At 36.1% G+C, this 20873-nt stretch overlaps 1 protein-coding gene across 1 annotated transcript in view; it reads left to right on the plus strand.

Annotated features, from left to right (window-relative positions):
• Positions 1-367: 367 nt before the first annotated feature.
• Positions 368-20873, plus strand: part of KCNJ3 (potassium inwardly-rectifying channel, subfamily J, member 3) — a 193346-nt gene continuing 172840 nt past the window's right edge. Inside the window, exons 1-2 of the mRNA XM_010840018.1 lie at positions 368-1115; positions 10969-11185. Coding sequence (XP_010838320.1) covers positions 414-1115; positions 10969-11185 — 919 coding nt within the window. The 5' untranslated portion in view covers positions 368-413. The remainder of the gene's footprint in view (positions 1116-10968; positions 11186-20873) is intronic.

Raw genomic sequence — 20873 nt, forward strand, 5'->3', positions numbered from 1 at the left:
AATTTTAAAGCAGTCAGTTTGGGAGTGCGGCAGGATAGTCAGGGGGGCTGTGAGAAGGCGAGAGGTGGCCCCCGGGATGCCGGTGGTGGGGGCAGAGAGGAGAAGCCTGGAAAAGCTTGGTGGCGAATTCGCGCTTGGGTTCGTGGTCCTCGCAGCCCTCCTGCCTTGAGTGTGGGAGAACACTTTTTTCGGTTTTAAGACTCAGCGTGGAGAGAAAGCCTCCGTCCCAGGGGAGGAGAGACGTCTGCGGGGGGCAGAGACCGCAGCTACCGCCGGGTGCGCCCCCCACCCCAGGCGCGCCGGTTTTGGTCCCCCCTTTCTCTCCCGCCCCCACCTCCTTATTGGTGCTGGTTTGCAGCGCTCGGCTCCTGCGCCTTCGCTTCGCGTTTGAATCTGGCTCGCCCCTCCGTATTATGTCTGCACTCCGAAGGAAATTTGGGGACGATTACCAGGTAGTGACCACCTCGTCCAGCGGCTCGGGCTTGCAGCCTCAGGGGCCGGGCCAGGGCCCGCAGCAGCAGCTTGTGCCCAAGAAGAAGCGACAGCGGTTCGTGGACAAGAACGGCCGGTGCAATGTCCAACACGGCAACCTGGGCAGTGAGACGAGCCGCTACCTCTCGGACCTTTTTACCACCCTGGTGGACCTCAAGTGGCGCTGGAACCTCTTCATCTTCATCCTCACCTATACAGTGGCCTGGCTCTTCATGGCGTCCATGTGGTGGGTGATCGCCTACACTCGGGGCGACCTGAACAAAGCCCACGTCGGCAACTACACGCCCTGCGTGGCCAATGTCTATAACTTCCCTTCGGCCTTCCTCTTCTTCATCGAGACCGAGGCCACCATCGGCTATGGCTACCGCTACATAACCGACAAGTGCCCCGAGGGCATCATCCTCTTCCTCTTCCAGTCCATTCTCGGCTCCATCGTGGACGCCTTCCTCATCGGCTGTATGTTCATCAAGATGTCCCAGCCCAAGAAGCGCGCGGAGACCCTGATGTTTAGCGAGCACGCGGTGATCTCTATGAGGGACGGGAAACTCACGCTCATGTTCCGAGTGGGCAACCTGCGCAACAGCCACATGGTCTCCGCGCAGATCCGCTGTAAGCTGCTCAAAGTAAGTGCTGTCCTCCCCCTCCCCACCTGGCGGCCGCCATTCCCCACGCTCGGGGGAATTAACCCACTAGAGAGCTACCTTCAGGCTCCTAGTCTGTCTTACGCTACAGGCAAACTTGTTTTTTCGGGGTGGAGGATGGGGCAGAGTACAATCGACAGTTCTGTTCTTTTCCCACCCATTCTCTTGCAGTTGTTTGTTTTATTCTTATTTATATTCATCGGACATACTTGTATTGCTTTCTGAAGGACTAATAACACTTACCGAGTGGTGTTGGCTCCTGGACTTCTGAGGTACAGGAATGCCCTGTTCTTCCTACCCTGGCTCTTTTCCTATTTAGAGAGCTTTGAATTTGTTGTCAGTACACGATTCCAGTAAACTTGAAGTAGTAAAACTGAACAGGCTTTTAGTCTGAAGACAAAAGGTGCTGAACTTACCTCAATTTTCACCTAAGGCTTTATTTATTTATTTGTAGTTCTCTCTCTTCCTCCTCCTCCCCCTCCCTAGTAGTACCAGCAAGTGGATTATTGCTTCAGGCCCAATAACTCTGTGGTTATCTTTTTAACAAGTACACAGATGGGAGAAGCAGTTTATAAAGTGAAAAAAGTAACACCTGGTTGTTATCAATTTTTATTTTTACTAAGTATTATCCTAGAGAAGTACTCTGTGCAAGCTGAGTGCTTTTCCTGCAGTCTCTTTAATTTTATTCTTAATTGCTTGTTTCTATGAAGCCTTTGTCGATTACAGATTTCACCTGAAACTTCCTAGTACCTATTAAAGAAGATTACTTCCTACCAACAGCCGTGTAAATGCAAAAAGAAATCGCTTCTGGAGTGATTTTTAAAGCAAGGTCCATCTAGTCGTTAGAGGGCACCACTACAAACAAGGAGAGAAGCCCACTCTGCACACTAACCCAATTAGAGTGAGGGATACAAGCCCAGTTCTCTGTGTGTTATTTATAGTTCATCTTTTTGAAGGATTCTCCTTAGTTTTCAAATGTTCATAAACTGAGAAAGATGACTGCAATACAATCTCAACAATTTATCTGACATTGCATAGAAAGCCATAGCCACATTCACAATTTTAGCACTAATAAAAATTTTAGGTTGACATTTTACCTTTGAAATTTCAATTCTATGTCCCAGGTCTATATGGTTTTATACAGCTTCAGTTTACATGGCAGTTAAAGTAGAACTGCGTGCTTTTAAAAAGTTTGGCTCTTGTGTTATTTTTATCATTCATTTATAAGGTCTTGCCCTAATCAATTTTGACTATCTTGCTCAGGATTGTGTTAAATTAAAGTAGCTCAGTTGTCCTGTCACTTCACATCATATGCATATATTTCCTATGCTATAGACAGTAAATAAACAAATTGTGTGTAGCTTTCTGGAAAATTTTTAATCTAGTTCCAATGTATATGTTAATTAAGATAATTGTGTAATTTGAGTGGATCATATTCTTTATAAAACTCCAACGAGCTGCATGTAATTTTTAAAACATTTTAACTTAGTGTATCCTGCTATGGACCACTGTTTGAACTGAGATATTTGGATCAGGCTAAACATGCTGTAGACATGTTTGTTGTATGTGCCTGTTTCTATGTATAGAACAAGATACATAGCCTCTTTTTTAGGTTAGGTGTACTGGGCACATTTTGTAAATATATTGCAAAAGTCTCTCGTGGAAGCCATGTTTGTGTGTCACTTTGAGATTCTTACTGAAGAATAGTTTACCATATTGATTGATCTACTAGAAATTAAAAATTAGACCTTAAAGGTCAGTTATTGCTATTCTCTAGTGTTTCAAACATATAAATAATTTATTAAATCATATCTTTTTAAGGAAACATATTTAGATGTTTTTAGATTGATCAGAAGTCAGAAATAAATAGAATTAATATACATAGCATGTTTTGGTTATGTTTTTGCTTTTTACAAAGTTATAGTGAATCTAAAGCCCTGGGTCTCTAGTGATTCAGGACGCTGATAGTGATTTTTCTGCATGAGACCATGTAGCGCATGTACTGTAAGAAGTGTCTTTATTAAAAAAATAGTTTTCTAGTGTTGGAAAATTTGGAGCAAGGTGCTATATTAACACAAGGTGATTAAAAACATCTAATTAAAACAATATGTATACTATTAAAATTCTTTACTTTTGATATGTTGGGAACATGTCAGGGTTAAAAGTAAAATTGATTGGCATGTGGCATCAGTTTATATCTAAACAAAATTATGATGAAATTCTGTCCTGATTTTTTTGTGAAGGGAGAGGGTTGATGAGTGGCAACTCTTCATCCAGTCGCTTACTGTAGTTTGCTTGAAGTTGATTTGTCCAGTAGCCATGGTGACTAAAATGAATTCTCAGAGTTCTTGTCATTTCCTTAGACTTCATTAAAAAGGAGCCATGTTTTATTGGGAAAATGATAACATTCAGCAAAATTAGAGGGAAGATTTGCCTTTAGTAAATGACTCTTATTTTCTCTTAGGGACTGAGATGAAGTGACCCAAAGCAGCCAACTATATTTTTAAAGTGAAGCTATACCAAAAGCTTAAAGCAATAATATTTTGATGTTAGTCTTATACATCTTATTAAATATTATTACACATTTCAGTTTCTTTTCTTAACCCATGTTTGAGATTTTAAATGTAAAATTTATGTATCTTTAATACAAAGAAATACATAGATTTTTAAGGCAACAAAAGCTTAATATTTAACAATAGTTATTATAGTCTGTATGAGTTCTTCCTATTACCTAATTTAATTTCATTTGTATTTTTTTCTATTGCTGTTTTCTTATTTGCTGAGTAAAGCCTATTGTAAACATTAATGTAAGAATTCTATTTGATGATTGTAAAGCGCTTTCTATTCTTGCAAAGACAGTAAGAACATTCATGTGGCTTTCTAATCCTCACCACTGTGAGGTTTTTCATGCATTTTTGGGGGTTCTCTTTCTTGATGGAAGTTTTTTTTATAGTTTTTCTGCTTAATTATTAACTGTTGTTAACTTACATGAAAGCAAATTTTATTTCAACTCTATTCCTATCTTCTGAGCTTGCAAATACTGAAATTTATTTTGATATTTAAATATAGATCTTCCAACTGTATGCTTGGAGTGATCAGTCCTTTTTTACTTAGGAAAAAATGAAAGTAGATTAAATAAAAATTTTAGAATATAATTGGAAATTATTCTTTAAAATTTATAATATTATTATAAATACAGCTATAGGAAGCTCTTTTAAGATGAGTGGTCTTTCTCTTTTCATCCCCATATTGATGTTTTATTTGAATTTTCAGTTTATTTTAGCTGTCTTTTTTAAGAAATCTAAAATATAGGAACTAATGAATGGCACAGTTGTGTTAAGTTAACATAACATCCAGTTTAAAATTTTAATAAAAATGCCTGAGTTAGGGAGTTGAGACTAATGGTTGATACTTTGGACCTTGTAATTTAGTGTTGGATTAAAAGGATTTGGAAATCTCACTCCTTCCCACAAATCTAATACTAATGGTCGACTGCCCTAGACTTCCATCTTAATAGGGAAAGATTTAAACTTTTTGATGCATCGTGTAAGAGCTTGCACACTTACTGTCAAGAAGCCATTATACTTACATGTATACATTTGTATATGTGTGTGCATGTATAGATACTCGGTCAAACCTTGTTTACATAAAGTAAGCATAAAATCAACTATTGTTAGATACATAATTTAAAATTAAGTGGTAAAGATATTTTTTTCTCATGGAAATATAATTTTATTTTTTCATATTTTTATTCATGGAAAATAGTCATCATCTTTCTTTCCTAGGATGTCAGCTATGTAACCCTTAAACTCTCAGTTAGTGAAAAGTAATGGTTCCCAGTTATCTTTTAATATATCACTTATATTATTTTTATAGTCATGTTTTCTATTCTCCATTTATATGGATACTCAAAATTGGATGTTATCTGGTTTCCTCATATGATTGTGATCCAGTGAAGATGCTATAAGAAACAAAATTGAATCTGCAAAACTAATAAGCTCTTCATTCTCTTCATATGTCTTAATCTTTTAGCACAGTGATTCCTGGACCATATAATTCCTGATTTTTTTCCATATATTTATTAGTTTGTCTTCATTCTATACCTTGCACTTAAATGTCGTTATGATTTTTGACTCTATATGACCCTATTTTATATGACTGACTCTTTTCCCCAGTTGATCTTGGCCAGTTTGCACTTTAGTTTTAATCTTGAGATTATTAGTCATCTCTTTTAAATAAAATAATTCACAAATGAATATCTATTAAAAAAAACACTCTTATCCTGAACATTATACATGTGGCTAGTAAAAAGATTCAAGGAGTCTAGGACTGAGTACCCCAGAACTCTTGGGCTAGATCTTAATGTCAGTGAGGTTTTTTTAGGTGGGTTTATTATGTCTTATTAAAAAAGTAAAGTTCGTATTTAGCCTAGCTTTGCTTTCTCTGACACAAGTACAATAATTCTGTAATAGGTATAGAACTTGGGTTCCTTTTAAAGACTATAATTATTCTTCTTTTAAATAATAGTAATATGTTGTTTTGTTTGTTTTTTATTTTTAATATGGTTCCTGCAAAGTACAGGGTGGCTTGTGCTTAGGGGAATACAGCATGAACAGAAATAAGGGCACAAAGACCCACAAATACACAGCAGTAGGTAAGAACAAATGAAGAGAAGCAGGGAAAAACACTTGATGGATTTGAGGGTGTTTGGTGAGTAGGAGGACAATGTGTAAGTAGGGTTACAAATCCCATCCACAGTTATTATTATAAATTCCGTAAAAAGTCCCCAAGGAATTATAAAGCTGTTCTTTCATTTGAATGGAATAAAAGCCTCACAAAAATTTATTACAAGATAAATTACATTCCATTCTTTAAGTTAACTTTCTTTTCACAAAAATGAACATATTTTTATGGGATAATTGGCTTAGCATTAAAAAATCTTTATTTTAGGTTTGATGTTGGTCATATTTTTTCCACCTGAGTATTGATGGGATTTCAAACTTAAGGAGTAAAAAATGTACAATTGTAGTTTATCCAGATGAAATTCTAGGTCCATACTTTCCTCTGCCTGACTCTAATTTTGGTCTGATCCCAAAACCATTGCCGGAACAGCTTTGAGTCACAAGACGTTGTTGTTCTTTATCTTTGTACCTGCTTTTGGCTCATTTCCTAATTTTAGATTCCACATGGTACCCTGATGTCATTGCGTGTAATTTTCTAACTTCAGCATATATTCAACATACACATAGACACACACATTGCCCATTTAAAGAGAAGTGAAATTTCAGATAGAATAGGGGAGAGATGGTAGGCAAGAAGAGCCACCCTCTCCATCTTCACCTGCTTTGTTTTCTTTTCCTTTCTGAACCACTGGCCCTCATTGCCTTTTCCAATGGAGACGTGTGAAAGGTGGTAGAGGCGTAGATCAAGTCTTAGAATATGATAAAGGTGCATTTCACATGTCAGATGTTAGTGATTAAATGTTTTTTTTCTTTTTTCCCCAGATTCCCCTTGCTTGATTCTGAGCTAGGAAAGGTCACAACAGTTAAAATTATAGCACAGTTATGGGTTAGAGAGATGGGAGAAAGAGAGCAAAGAGATTGATTGTGTTGGTGAAGTTTGTCCATGTTGAATGAATGTGGTCAACTGACCACAAATTTCCCAGAAGGGGAATGAACAAACGTGGATCTGGTTATGCCAAGGGTAGTTGTAACTGTATCCCAGAGCACTGTGTGTGTATGTGTGTGTGTCTTTGGATATGTACTCAGCAGTCTTTCACTATAATAAGAAAGATATTTGTAAAGTACGTGACCACGATAATCCCTTCCAAGCATCTATGACTTTTGATTCTTTTTTCACCTATAGAATTTGTAATTGATTATCTTGCAGGCCTTTTTGGACTCTAAGGGAGTTCAAAGTCATTTGACATTAGCTGCTTCTTTGAAATTAGTACTTGTGACTATAAAATGAGTCACAAACCCTAAGTTCTAGATGTAAATCCATGTGACTTCTAACTGAAGGATATATAACAGAAATAGTATATTTCAATAATAATATTTTATTACAAATAATAACTTTATTGCTGAAATCTAAATTGTATAAAATAATTTCAAATATCTATGATATTCTACTTATAATTTATTTGGACAATAAATTTAAACAAACTTTATGCCTTAGATTTCCTTGATTTTTCTCTTAATTCCCAGAATTTTCTATATGCAACCAGCCAGAAAAGCTTTAAAATTTCAAAGAGATCTTTATTTCCTTTCGAAAAGTTATTCTATACAACTGAAAATAAAAGTTACATGGAAGTCATTCTGAGGTCCTAGTGTTTTCAAATTATGTTCTAAATTTTAAAGAATTAACTAATTTTCCATGAGCTGTTTTTCATTCCACCTTTCCCCCACTTATTCATCCAATAGTTTCAAGACTCTTAAGTGATTATTTCATCAAGTAAAGTCAACCTCAGAAATTTTAATAATTTACCACATTAATCTTAACCTTTAGCAGGTATTTTGAATTAATTTTTTGATTTTGACTGTATCTCTTTACATATTTTTATGTAAAAATGATCATGATTCTGTGTTCCCTTTGGAATTAGGAGGTATAATTTATAGAGCTAAAAGATACAACATAGACTAGGTGCAAACTGCTTTACTAATGAAAGATTCTTCTTTTATCAAAATTCTTAAGATAACATAATAAATTAAGGTTAAATAGGTTTTTCTCTAAATTTTTTCTGCCTATTATCAACATTTCTGAGTGAAATGCAGTAATTGTTATATAAATAAGATTATTAGAAATAGATGAAATATTATTGCTACTGATTTATTACATACTCAAGGTACAGATCACAGTTTAATTTTATAAAGGCATATACATAAATCCTCTTTTTTCTTTGTGTTTGTCATGTATGTATTACAATTCCTTGAGGAAAAGTTCTCAAACTCCAGTTATACAAGTTGAGAAACTTAAAACTATCATAGGCTTTTTTCCCCCCTTGCTCCAGAAAATCTCTAGAATTGCACCAGAATTAGAAAATCCTGGATTATAATTCTTGTAAGCCTAGAATAGAATGTGCCTGCTTCTAAAGATATATTTGGTAGGCATATATTAGTTTCTGGAATATTGTATTTGGCTGAGCGTTGATAAGATAACCTTGCTCTTGCCAGGAGCTCTGACTTCAAACAATTCCAGTTCTACAAGCACCTGCCAATCTCTTCCCAATCTTTAAGTAGAAAAGCTTTCCTTTTAATTCACAGTGATTAATAGGCTTCCCAGTCTACTACAGAGTCACAGAAGCAAACAGAAATTAGTGAGGTAAGCATATTGATAGTTGAAATATCTCTTAACCAAACAAAATGGAAGAAGACTTGAAAGATAAAATTGTGGATATATGTAGTACTGCAGAGTCATTTAAATAAAGGTTTAGGTTTACCCACTGGGAAATAATGTCCAATGAATGTGTAGAGAATTTCACTTATCTAAAAAAGATGTAATTGTGAAAAACTTTATTCAGTGAAATGAAGTATTATTTTCCCTATAGTATCACAAAATAAATGCAGTTGTTAATTTTGTTTCTGCCAAGACTTAGGATATAAAGCATTTGGAGGAGGGTATAGGCATAATTTCGAGTATATGGAACACATTTTTAAAATCAGAAGATAATGTGGAGTCTGAATGAAATAGATTCATGCATATTTAAGTGTAAATTACCTATATATGAATTAACTGCCTTGCTAAAAATAAGCTATTTCTTGTTCTAGGTTGGCATTTTCCTGATAGCCAGTCTGTTTCTAGGCCACTTCTTTTCATGGGTTGTAGAATGAGCAGAGAATATGAAGCTAATAGCTTACTCTGAGAATGAGGCACATGTATAAATAACAAATATAAGAATGAGGGAGATGAATTTCAGTCTTGGTGTATTATATAAAAGTAAGAAAAATATATGTTCTTTGGGGGAAATTATTTTAAAATGAATAGGAAAGTGAGCTTAAAATTATATTTGTGAATATTTTTATTTCCTGCAGGAAAAGCGGAGCTTAGAATAGTTGGTAAAATGACCTAAATTCTGATATTAACTAGAAATGTCAGAATACCACCTTGTGTTTATATAGCACCTGTTTCTTAGTAGGTGGGAGAACAATGACCCAGGATTTTTGCTTTTATTTTTGCTTTGTATTTAGCTTTTATTTTGCTACATAATCAATATAACTATACAACTGTATACTTGCAAAGTTCTGCTGGCTTAGAAATGATTAGTTTTCTCCAACATTGGTTGTTAGAGCTGCTGTTTTTATTTTTGCACCATCAGGTTTTTCTGTTTGTTTTTTTTTTCCCTTGTCAGTAATCATTTTCTTCTTCTTTTTAAAAATTTAATCAACTACTCCTAGGGCAGAGAAGAAAAATAGTCTCTGTCTTTTCATTGGATGTTTTTCCTACTCAAAATTCCTGAGTATCACTAATTACAAAGTAGCTTCATTAACTGAGTAGCTTTGTTTTTAAGAATCTGCAATTGCTGCTGTAACAATTTGTCACCAACTTTAAAGTCTTGGTTCTATTTTGCTGTGGAGGGCAGCTCACTATATACCATAGTTCTCAGTGTTTTCAAGCTCATTTACAAAACCTCTGTCTTTTCTGGAACTCTAAGAGTAAAGACTCTGTCTTCAATCTACTGATTCATTGGACAGATCAGTGTTATGGAGTCTGTTTTGTTTATTAAATCAGCTTTGCAAAGAGTCTCTTAAAATATATTGGATTCTTCCAAACCCCATTTGACCAGCAGCAAGCCTCCCTCCACCCTGATTTTTCTGTATGCAACTGCTTAACCCAGCTTTTATTTTACCAGCATCAGCATGTAAACCTAAATATTTGCTTTTGTGGTCTTTGTAAGTAAGATAAGGAATACGAATATGCAAAGACCAGATATGGAAAATGAATAGAAAAGGGAATTAAGTTTATTTTCATGGCTTGCTAATTGTTTATAATCATGTGTATACTTTTTTTTCACCATGTAAGCAGTTTGTTGAATTAACCTTTTCAGTGATTTTTATTGAATGCCACTGTCTTATAAAAATTTTAGTAAGCTACAAGTTTGTCTAATATAGATATTTTAAACTACATTTTGACTTAGATTCATTTGAGCATAAATTTTCACTATTTTTACAATTCGTTAAATAGGTAGAGAAATGAACAACTTTAATGCAGTTATTTAGTAGTAGTTCGAAAACCACTAGTTAACAGCATCTGCTTTTATTTTTATTATGTGAGCTGTTGTGTACATAACATTATTTAATATGATAACATCTTCACTATTCTAGTTTATATCTATTTATTACTTTTCAAATGTCCTGGAAAAATAAATTATTATGCTTGTTTTGTAATAATGCAGTAAATCTGTTTTTAAATTATGATCAACCTTTTATCTTTAACTAACTCCATAAGAATTGCCTACTTATATGCTTTGAGAGGAAGAAACATCTGGCATGCAGTGTGTTATCATTTAGTGATTTATGTCAAGCCATAGCACATGTACAGTTAGTTCCACAGTTTGTGTTAACAGCCATTGTTGGACCAGGCGTTTCTCCAAAGCTCATGAGTTAGGGACTGGTAATTATAGTAAGTCGTATATTATAAATAATGCATGTATGTTCCACATGAGTTATGTGGGATTTCGGCCCATTTGCTAGAACATAGCCGCATAATGATTTGTTTGGATTTTGTTGCAGATGATTGATAGTGCAGAATGTTGGCAATAATGTAAATTACTGTTGGGCTTCCTTGCAAATTTCAGTACAAGTGGTGATTTCTTCTCTTTTTCTGTGTGCTTGTCTAGTCTCGGCAGACACCTGAGGGTGAGTTCCTTCCCCTTGATCAACTTGAACTGGATGTAGGTTTTAGTACAGGGGCAGATCAACTTTTTCTTGTTTCCCCCCTCACGATTTGCCACGTGATCGATGCCAAAAGCCCCTTTTATGACCTATCTCAGCGAAGCATGCAAAGTGAACAGTTCGAGATTGTCGTCATCCTAGAAGGCATTGTGGAAACAACTGGTGAGTAAAAACATAGCTATGCCATCAAATTTCTTTATTCCATAATAACTTTGTATTACATGCATAATACCTCTCATAGATTGGGCTAAATGTCTCAGCTTGCAATAATGGAAGTAATGATTTGTCTGTTATTCTTTGTAACGTTCAGTTGATACTGCTTTGAAAATGAAGATTTATTGTTGTGATGATTGCATGTGCAATGTTAACTCAGAAATACTTACTGCAAGACAAAAAAGGGAACTGAGATGACTCCTGGAAATGATTATGATGTTCTAGTTTAATTGTGGAGTTGGATTTCCTATAATCATATTTTTTAAAAGGTTTAAGGTTAAAATAAATTCAGGGCAATTAGTGAGCAGCCTGAACTCAGCAGGCATATTCTTGCCTTAGGGATGGTGATTTGGGTGTCACTGATAGAGCTTTGATATGCTACTAAGTGCAACCTCAGTGGAAAATTCCCTGTGTGTACATGTGTATGTGTGTGTGCGCGTGTGCTAAAGCAGCATTTTAATTTCAAAGTAGGTCAGTAGATTTCCCCAGCTGAACCTTGACAAAAAAATATTTAAAAAGAAAATTTCTTCCTTTTCTGCTTTGCTATAGCTAGCTATGTGCTGTATGTTATTCTTTAAGATGCAATGTTGGTAATGCTGCGAATACTCACAATTTGCTACTCTCTGAGGAGAACAAGGTTGGCAAAAGAAAAATAACAGTAAATCAGAGTATATTATTTGGGACCTAAGCATTGCCAGTTGGTTCGCAATCTGCTGGATGCTTGAGACTAACAATGGAATATCTACATAGTTATATCTATCAGTCTGTCTATCTTGAGTTTTATCCTTGCTACAAATAGTGAGAAAGCAGAAATATTTTCACTTTCCTTTTTTTCTGGCAATATCATTTTAGTCATTTTAAAGTGCTAGTTATTATGTATAAACTATAGCACTGAAAGTTTTAATAACATTGGCAATAACATAGATGCATTCAAGCCTTATGTCAAGGTAGATGTTACAAAAGGAAAGAATCTCCCACCTTGACATAAAGCTTTGTCTAAGGAGCAGGGGGAGGCAAGCCATTGTAATATTATACATCTGCTAGATAATACATATTTGAAATGTCAGCAAGATACTTAATCTCTATAAACTTCTTTTTTTCTCTCTGAAAGGAGAAAGATATAATAATCACCTTGAAGCTACTTGTTGTATTACTATTATTTTGTTAACATTAGTGCTTCACTTTAAAATTTAAGGTTTGGAGGACAATGAGTAAAGACTTAATTCATCAATCTTTATCTGGAATTTGATTTCTGTGGACAATTTTATGGTTTAAATTCTCTAGATTTTTAACTTACAATTGAAATCATGTGATAGTATATTTTAAAAAATATATTGATAAATGATGAAACCAATCTGTAAAAGCTTCTAGTTCAAGAAATCTTTAAATTTAAGTTTTATTCTCCTCATTTATTGAAGTAATAATATATTGTTAGCGCTTAAACAGCAGATGGTTTTTATTGATTTGTTTTTATAGCATATGGTTCTACTTTTGACACAGCTGGTTTTTATTTATTAATTGCTTATTATTCTAATCACTGCCACAGTGAAGTTTCTGTTTCACTTGACGGTCTCAGAAACATTTCAGTAGTGATTTCTGTCTACCTATCTATCCATTCATCCATTTTTCCCTACTTATCTCTAGTTAGTGTGTATCTCTTAGGAATGAGAAAATTCTTCTACAAAATCACAATATAATTAAGAAAAAAATCAGAATATTAGACAATGATACAGTACTATTACTTAGTTCATAGGCTACCTTCAGTTGTTCTCGTAATTTCCATCATGGCTATTTTTTCCTGGTTCAACATCAATTTAAGGATTACGCCCTTCTTTGTTTACTTGTCTTCTCAGTCTCAAGATGGAATAGTTCCTCAACCTTACTTTGTGTTCTTGACCTTGATGTACTTGAAGTGTAAAGGCCAGGTATTTAATAGAATGTCTCTCAACTTGGATTTGTCCGAGCCTTCCTTATTCATTAGTTCTTTCAAATTTTGCCTTCTACATGGGCATCTTAAGGGAATACTGAAGCGGACTGTTTTTAAAATACTCGTATGTGTTCTTGACTGAAGTGTCTCCATCAGATTTCAGAGGATCATGGTTAGTAAATGATATTCAACATAAAGTAATTTGGAGTTTTGTAACATTAAATTATTCATGAGGACTGTAGATTTCATTTAAACAATTTCTCTCTTCTCCTTTTTTTTAAAAATAATGAACTGGCAGAGAGTACTTTCCACAGAAAATGTGGAAACTTGACTGGAAACTGAATTTCTTATTTAGAGATCGCCTTTCATGGAGAAAAGAATAAAGTCTACCTCCTCTTAACCTCTTAACTAAGCCTGTTTTCTAGATCCAGTATAGCAAGAAAAACAGCAAAACATTACTCATAATTTATACATGTTATTTCATGGAAACTTTATTTTGTTTGTGTATATGCTCTAACTAATTAAATCATGTACTGTTCAAACTCTGTAAAATCTGTCTATATTCTCAGACCTTCCTGAGTCTGGTAAAAATATCATAAACATTCTTATGTCCATATGATCATTTAAAATTATACTGAGGCTTATTTAGATTCATTTTTCAGGATGTTTCCTCCTTTATCCTTTCATTCATAATACTTTCTCATAATAGTTATTTGCTTAGAATAAGGCAAATATGATCTTTGGGGATGTTTTGAACATCAGTAATACCATTTTAGCTCCAGTGTTTTTTTTGTTTGTTTGTTTGTTTCACAGGCTTGTGACTTTACTCAATGTAACTTTCATCATACTTAACGTTAAACCACTAAGATTTTTTTAAATCACTCATTCATTCACTAGATAAATATATGAATACATGCTCTGTACTTGGAAAATATTTGAAATTCTGGCAATATAAAGCATGCTTCCCAGGCTTAGGTTGACAGTCAGGAAAGGTCTCTCTGAGAAGGAGATACCAAAGTGGAGACTTGCCTGTCAAGAAGGATCTTCTAGGTCTGTCTGGAGGAGAGCACAACAGAGCTGAGAAGCAACTGGTACAAGGATCCTGAGTTGGGAACCAACCTAACTGATTCCAGGAACTAAAAGAAGGAGGTGGATGGTTAGGATAGAGTGAGCAATGTAGAGTGTGGGGTGAGAAGTCAGAGAGGTGGGGGGGCACCTCTACATGACAGAGGATTATATTGCATTGCTCCAGCAAGTGCTGGGATTTGATTCAAAATCAAAGCCTGCATTGAAATGCTAAGAGTAGTAATTTAGTAATCTCAAACTCTATATAACTGACAAAAAGCTTTTTTTCATATAAACTGGATTGCATGCAGTTTACTTAAAAACAAGTGACCCCAATGCCTAGGGAATGTATTAAACTTTTGACAGTTTTTGTATTAATAGTACTAAACTTACAGCCTTTACCCCCCAGCACAGGCACACCATTGCTCACTTGGCTGCAATCCTCTGATGAGGATCTTCTGATGTCATTTGGTTTTTGCCTCTTTCTTTCCTGTAGTCACAGTGGGAGTGGTGGTGGTGATGAGGAGGGGGGTGGAAAATTAGAAGCTTTCTCATTTCCTTGAGTCTCAGCTTCCAGCTCAAGACTCACAAATAATTACTTTCCCCACCTCCTTGGAAATACTCCTCAGTGATCAGGTTCAGGGATGCTGCCTTGCTTATTTCTAATGAGCTGGTCTTTCACTTCAAGGAACAGAACATCCACCTCTTCATGAATAACCTCTGCTTCTTGGCTCACACAGCAAATTTCTAAACATAGGTTACCTCCAACTCTTGCTCTCTTTGCTGCTTCTCCCAGGAGGGAGAGCACTGCTAGCGGCAAACAGCATTGCAGATTTGGCTCATTAGAACTCGATGCTTTCAAACTTCAATCTGCTCTCCGCTGCTATTTGGCAGTCTTCTTAATTGTCTTTTCTGCACTCCCAGGCTCTGTCCCCATGGGATCTATTTTAGCCCTTTTCTCTCTTTCCATGCCCCTAGTCCCAGCTGTCCTGTGCCTTAGCGTACCATCTTTCCACCTAGTCTATCAAAAAGAATGTGATGCTTCAATTTTGATACTTTTTTTTTTTGCCCTCTTTGTCCGTTTCTCATAACTATCTTCTCTTTTTCTTTGCTGGTGTCTGTGAGTAAAATATCTTTATTCCTCTTCAAAACCATCTCCTTTATCATTATGTTTATTATCTGTGACTCAAATGCCAATACTTATCATACCTAATACTTAAAATAACTGACTCTCATTTCTCTCAAATGTGTTCCAGGGTGTTCTTCATGAAAAAACATAATCCAATTATTTATTCCTTTATACTCAAGGTTCTTTCTGGAATTCAGAGACACCACATTCTCTCTCTCCTTCTTTTTTGTTTCTTCTAATTCTTATTTTCCAGTTGTTCCTTATAACCTGTATGACTGCCTCTCCCTATAATTTTTTCCTGGATCGCTGCCCTTCCCTCCTTTCCTTTTGAATCAAACTACTTGATTTTTTTTTTTTAATGAATCCACAAAGTACTTTCAAGTCTGTTATTTCTCTTATCTCCAGCTATGAGAAGGAAATGGCAACCCACTCCAGTATTCTTGCCTGGAGAATCCCATGGACAGAGGAGCCTGGGAAGCTACAGTTCATAGGGTCGCAAGAGTCGGACACGACTTAGCGACTAAACTTCTACTATGAAGTCTCTCATTCAGTTGTGTCCGACTCTTTGTGACCCTGTGGACTGTAGCCCACCAGGCTCCTCTGTCCATGGGATTCTCCAGGCAAGAATACTGGAGTGGGTTGCCATTTCCTTCTCCAGGGGATCTTCCCGACCCAGGGATCAAACCCAGGTCTCCCATATTGCAGGCAGATGCTTTAACCCCTGAGCCACCAGGGAAGCCCCATGAAGTCTCTCATCAGCCTTATATATGCCATCAATTTCCAGGACATTCTTCTACTCAGATGTCACTTTTTTGATTCAGAGTCAACTTGTCTAAATACCAAGTAATCATCTTATCCTCAAATTACATCCTCATCTGGAAAGTTTGTCCCTTTTAATCATGACTGTTTTATCCAAGATCTCTTCCCCTTTCTTCCTTTTTAAAAATTATCAAATTAAATCATTTCACAAATATCTATTGAATACCTGTTACAGGCTAAACAGTATTCTAGACTTTGGGGACATGTTAGTTAACAAAACACAATTCCTGTTATAATCACATGTGGAAATGAGACAATAAAATGAAGAAGTGCCTCATTTAGAATGTTAGAAAATAAATGCTATGGAAAAAAAAATAAGAAAACAAGGCAAGAGGGATTAGAGTTGTAGGGAAGTCAGGGTAGGCTGCAATGAGAAGATGACTTTTAAGCCCAAACACAGTACCTTGAGTAAAGCAAATCCTTTTTCTTTGAAAGGGATTCTGGATAGAGCTTCAGCAGTTGTAAGTGCTCCGAGAGAGCCGGTAACTGGCTTCTGCTCTCTGTTAGTGATGTTTCTTAATTCAACTCTTCCTCTTTAAGTTCACTTCTAAATCACAGTAGTTGTCTCAGGAATGGATTTAGTATTTGCTTACATGGAGACTGTGCATTGAATGGTTGCTTGGTGAATTTGCTTCAACACTATCATAATAAACCTGTCCTCAAAAAGCCCTAATGACTGCCAATCAAAGTGCATGGGTTCCTTCCTGAGAAAATTAGGCTGCTCTGCTTCCTGTAATGTCCATACACTGATGCTCCCTTTTGCTCCTATGTCTGCGATAATACCGTTTTCATTACCTAGGACAGCATTTCTCTCTTCTCTTACATGGTATGAGAACTGCCATATTTGTTTAGTTTTCCCTGGACTCTATAGTCCATGTGCTTTCCTTTAATAACTCATTTAAAATGCTGTTTTATTTTTTACTATGAAAGGGCTGTTAAATGCATTCTTATTATAGGAAAAAAATTAAAAATACAAATATGCAAAATAAAGACTTTAGTCTTATTTTCAGCTACTGTACAGTTAATGTATAGGTCATTGACCTTTCAAGTGTCCATATTCAGATATATTGTTATTAAACATGTGCTGTTTTATAACGTTCTTTATTGTATAATATGTGTTTAACATCTCTCCTGTCAAATTACGGAGAAGGCAATGGCAACCCACTCCAGTACTCTTGCCTGGAACATCTCATGGACGGAGGAGCCTGGTAGGCTGCAGTCCATGGGGTCGTGAAAAGTTGTACACGGCTGAGCGACTTCACTTTCACTTTTCACTTTCATGCATTGGAGAAGGAAATGGCAACCCACTCTAGTGTTCTTACTTGGAGAATCCCAGGGAAGGCAGGGCCTAGTGGGCTGTCGTCTATGGGGTCGCACAGAGTTGGACAGCAGCAGCAGCAGCAGCATGTCAAATTAGGGTTCTACACCCTTCATCTTAATGACTTTATTGTATGCCAGTTGTATGTATTTGAATTTTTATTATCTGTCTCCTACTCTGGAATTTTTAGCCATTTCCTTTTTATTGAGATAAAGACCCTTATAGGCCATAGATTTAATTTATTACAACTTTACTATTTTATATTAATTCTTAGAGATGAAATTCCTGGGTAAAGGAACATATGTATTTATTTGTTTTTAACATCTATTTCAGGGTTGCTATATAGAAAGTTGACACCAATTTACATCTGGATATGAAGGTTCCCATTTCTTCATACCCTTGCCAATAATGGATATTATAATCAGTTTTATTTTTGCCAATTTGACATCATTTTATTCTAATTGATTACTAGCAAGGTTGAAATTATGGTATTTATTGACTATGAATTTTATTCCAGGAATTCTCAGATACTGTTGCTCATTTTGCTTGCAATTTATTGTATGTATAAATTGCTTATATAATTAGAACATTATTTTGAAAAACTCTACCCCTAGTAGTCTGTATACTATTATCAAAATAATTTCTTTATTATATATACATGTATGTATTTTTCACATTCATCTCCCATGTGCTTTATTAATATCTCGAGATAAACTGTAAACTGCCAAGATTGATTAAGGACTTTGTTTTGAGGCTATATTTTTTATATCACAAATTGTATATCATTGATTGCAAAAAGTAGTAGATACCAATAAACACTTCTAATCTGTTTTTTGTTATTTTTAACTGATTTTAATAGAGTTGCTCTCTATTTATAAGCTTGCTTTCTGAGTCACACATTATTTTCTTATAGGAAATTAATCAACAAATCCTTGTTGATGATTCATGTTATGGTAGGTGTACGTTCATGCCTGCTCTTTGTGACCCCATGGACTGTAGTCCACCAGGCTCCTCTGTCCTTGGAGTTCTCCAGGCAAGAATACTGGAGCGAGTTGCCATTTCCTCCCCCAGGGGATTTTCCTGACCCCGAGATCGAACCTGAGTCTCCTGTACCTCCTGCATTGGCAGGCAGATTCTTTACCACTGAGCCACCTGGGGATCCCCTATGGTAGGTGTAAGATATTACAAAGGTGATAAAGGAGGAAGCCCACAGTCCAAAGGGAGAAAGAAGTTGAACGAAATTGACTATTAGCAATGTGTGCTCAAACAGATGTATGTCATGCTATAGTATAGGCCAAGAGTAGTGGTTCCTGATGGATTTGTTCTTAAACAGTCTGAGAAAGCCCCCTAGGGGACACAGCATGGGTTGAGACAGGAAGGTGAAGCAGAAGGTCATAAGGAGGGTAAGGACAGCTGGACATTCCAGCCCAAGGAACAGCAAATGAGAATTCATTTTGTTAGAATCAAATCGTTTTATGTGGTCCGGATACAGGACAGGTGGAGGGGGATTGCCTGGAGATGAGCCTATCCCTGATCCGTGATTTGAACCTCATTCTACAAGTAGTAAAGCCCTCCAGGGATTTGAAGCAGGAGAATGCCACAATCCCATTTGCGGGATCGAAAGATCCCTCTGGCTGCAGGTGGAGGATGGATTGAGTGGGGCTGAAACCAGAGGCAGACCAGTCATTAGCTGTTACAATAGGCCAGACCAGAGATAATTGGTTCCTGCCTGAAATTGTCTGACTCAGACAACTATATAACTGTTGAAAGTAATGAAAAAGGCCTCTGGTTCCAAAGTTGTTACTTATGATTAAACACGAATGGGAAAAATCAGCTCCAGGATCTTTCCCACTGAAGTTCCTCTGGCTATTTAGAAGAAGCTGAGACAGAGAAACAATAAGATAAATTGAGAAAAATAAATCAAACAGCATGAAGAAGCCACTGACTTCTCCTTACTAGTGAAAAACAGTTGGAAATTTTCTAATGAAAAAAATCACAGAGCAGAAGCTCAACTTGTGAATAATTGAGATGTGCCTACAATTTTCCTCTGTGAATGAGTCTATAATATTTAGCTTTATTGGTGGTAATTAATAGTTACACTTTAATGATCCTTCCAAAGATAGTGTTCAGCAAACCCCTAGTGTTACTGCAAATGATGTAGCTCCCTCTTGACTACTGGAAATTTTATTCATCCTTCCTCATTGAAAGTACTGAATCATTAGCCTGTGGGCTCCTTGTCCCTTTTGTATTCAGGACCTAAATCAGGGATGTCTTGTTTATTTTCTGGTTTCCCTATTCCTTCCCAGGTTGCAGTTGCCTTTTAAGGTAAGTGGTGTTTCAGAAGACTTATCTTGCCACATGAGACCCATGGATGTATATGTTTTGGAAATCTCAAAGTACCCTCCAAGTAACTTCTATGGTTATGTATTTGTTTGACATTTATTGTTTCTTAATTGTGATTTTTTTTCTCTTTTAGAGATAGCTTTTGAATAATTTGTTGAGTCGAAATAGAATTCAGCATGGATTCTTTTTAAAATATAAGGGAATTTTTATGAATAATTTCTAAATAAAATCTTGTTTTTTTTTTTTTCTTTTGATAGGCTATTATAAACATTTTCCCAGGGACTTTAAAAAATTAATGCCTAAACAGTGAGGCATGAAGTAGGGTAACTAACCCCACTAATCTGAAACTGAAAGGTTTTCTGAGGCATGTAGCTTTCAGTGCTATAGGAGCTCTGAGCAAACTGGGATGGTTAGTCACCCAAATTCACAGTCAGGAATGTTAATTAGAAGCCTGCTTCAATATAATGTGGAAGTTTGCTTCATTGGTGGTGGAATAGGTCTTCTCAACTCATTATTGGAGTTACTCCACTGTTTTCCATATTCTGCCTTTATCAACGCTGAATCCTCAAAAATACATAAGAAGAATATTTTCATATGTTACTTTCTCTATTATTTTCCTATCTTGTATAGAATATTTAATTAATACAATCCTCAGTGTTTTAGAATGAAGTTTATCATTTGTTGTGCAGGAGGGTGGTATGGGTAAATTACTGAGGCTAAGGTGAGTTGGGAAGGGTTGACACTATATTTGTCACAATTTGCATATGAGGGATATGATAAAGTAGTAGTAGTAATATGTGCACGCTCAGTTGTGTCTGACTCTTCATGACCCCATGGACTGTAGCCCATCAGGCTCCTCTATCCACGAGACTTTTCCAGGCAAGAATTCCAGAGTGGGTTGCCACTTCCTACTCCAGGGGATCTTCTGGACCCAGAGATCAAACCTGCATCTCTTGTGTCTCCTGCGTTGGCAGGCAGATTCTTTACCACTGCGCTACCTGGGAAGCCAGCACAATAAAGAAGTCAGCAAACCTTA

The sequence above is a fragment of the Bison bison genome, unplaced genomic scaffold (assembly GCF_000754665.1).
Source record: "Bison bison bison isolate TAMUID 2011002044 unplaced genomic scaffold, Bison_UMD1.0 scf7180017864139, whole genome shotgun sequence".
In the NCBI taxonomy this organism is placed as follows: Eukaryota; Metazoa; Chordata; class Mammalia; order Artiodactyla; family Bovidae; genus Bison; species Bison bison.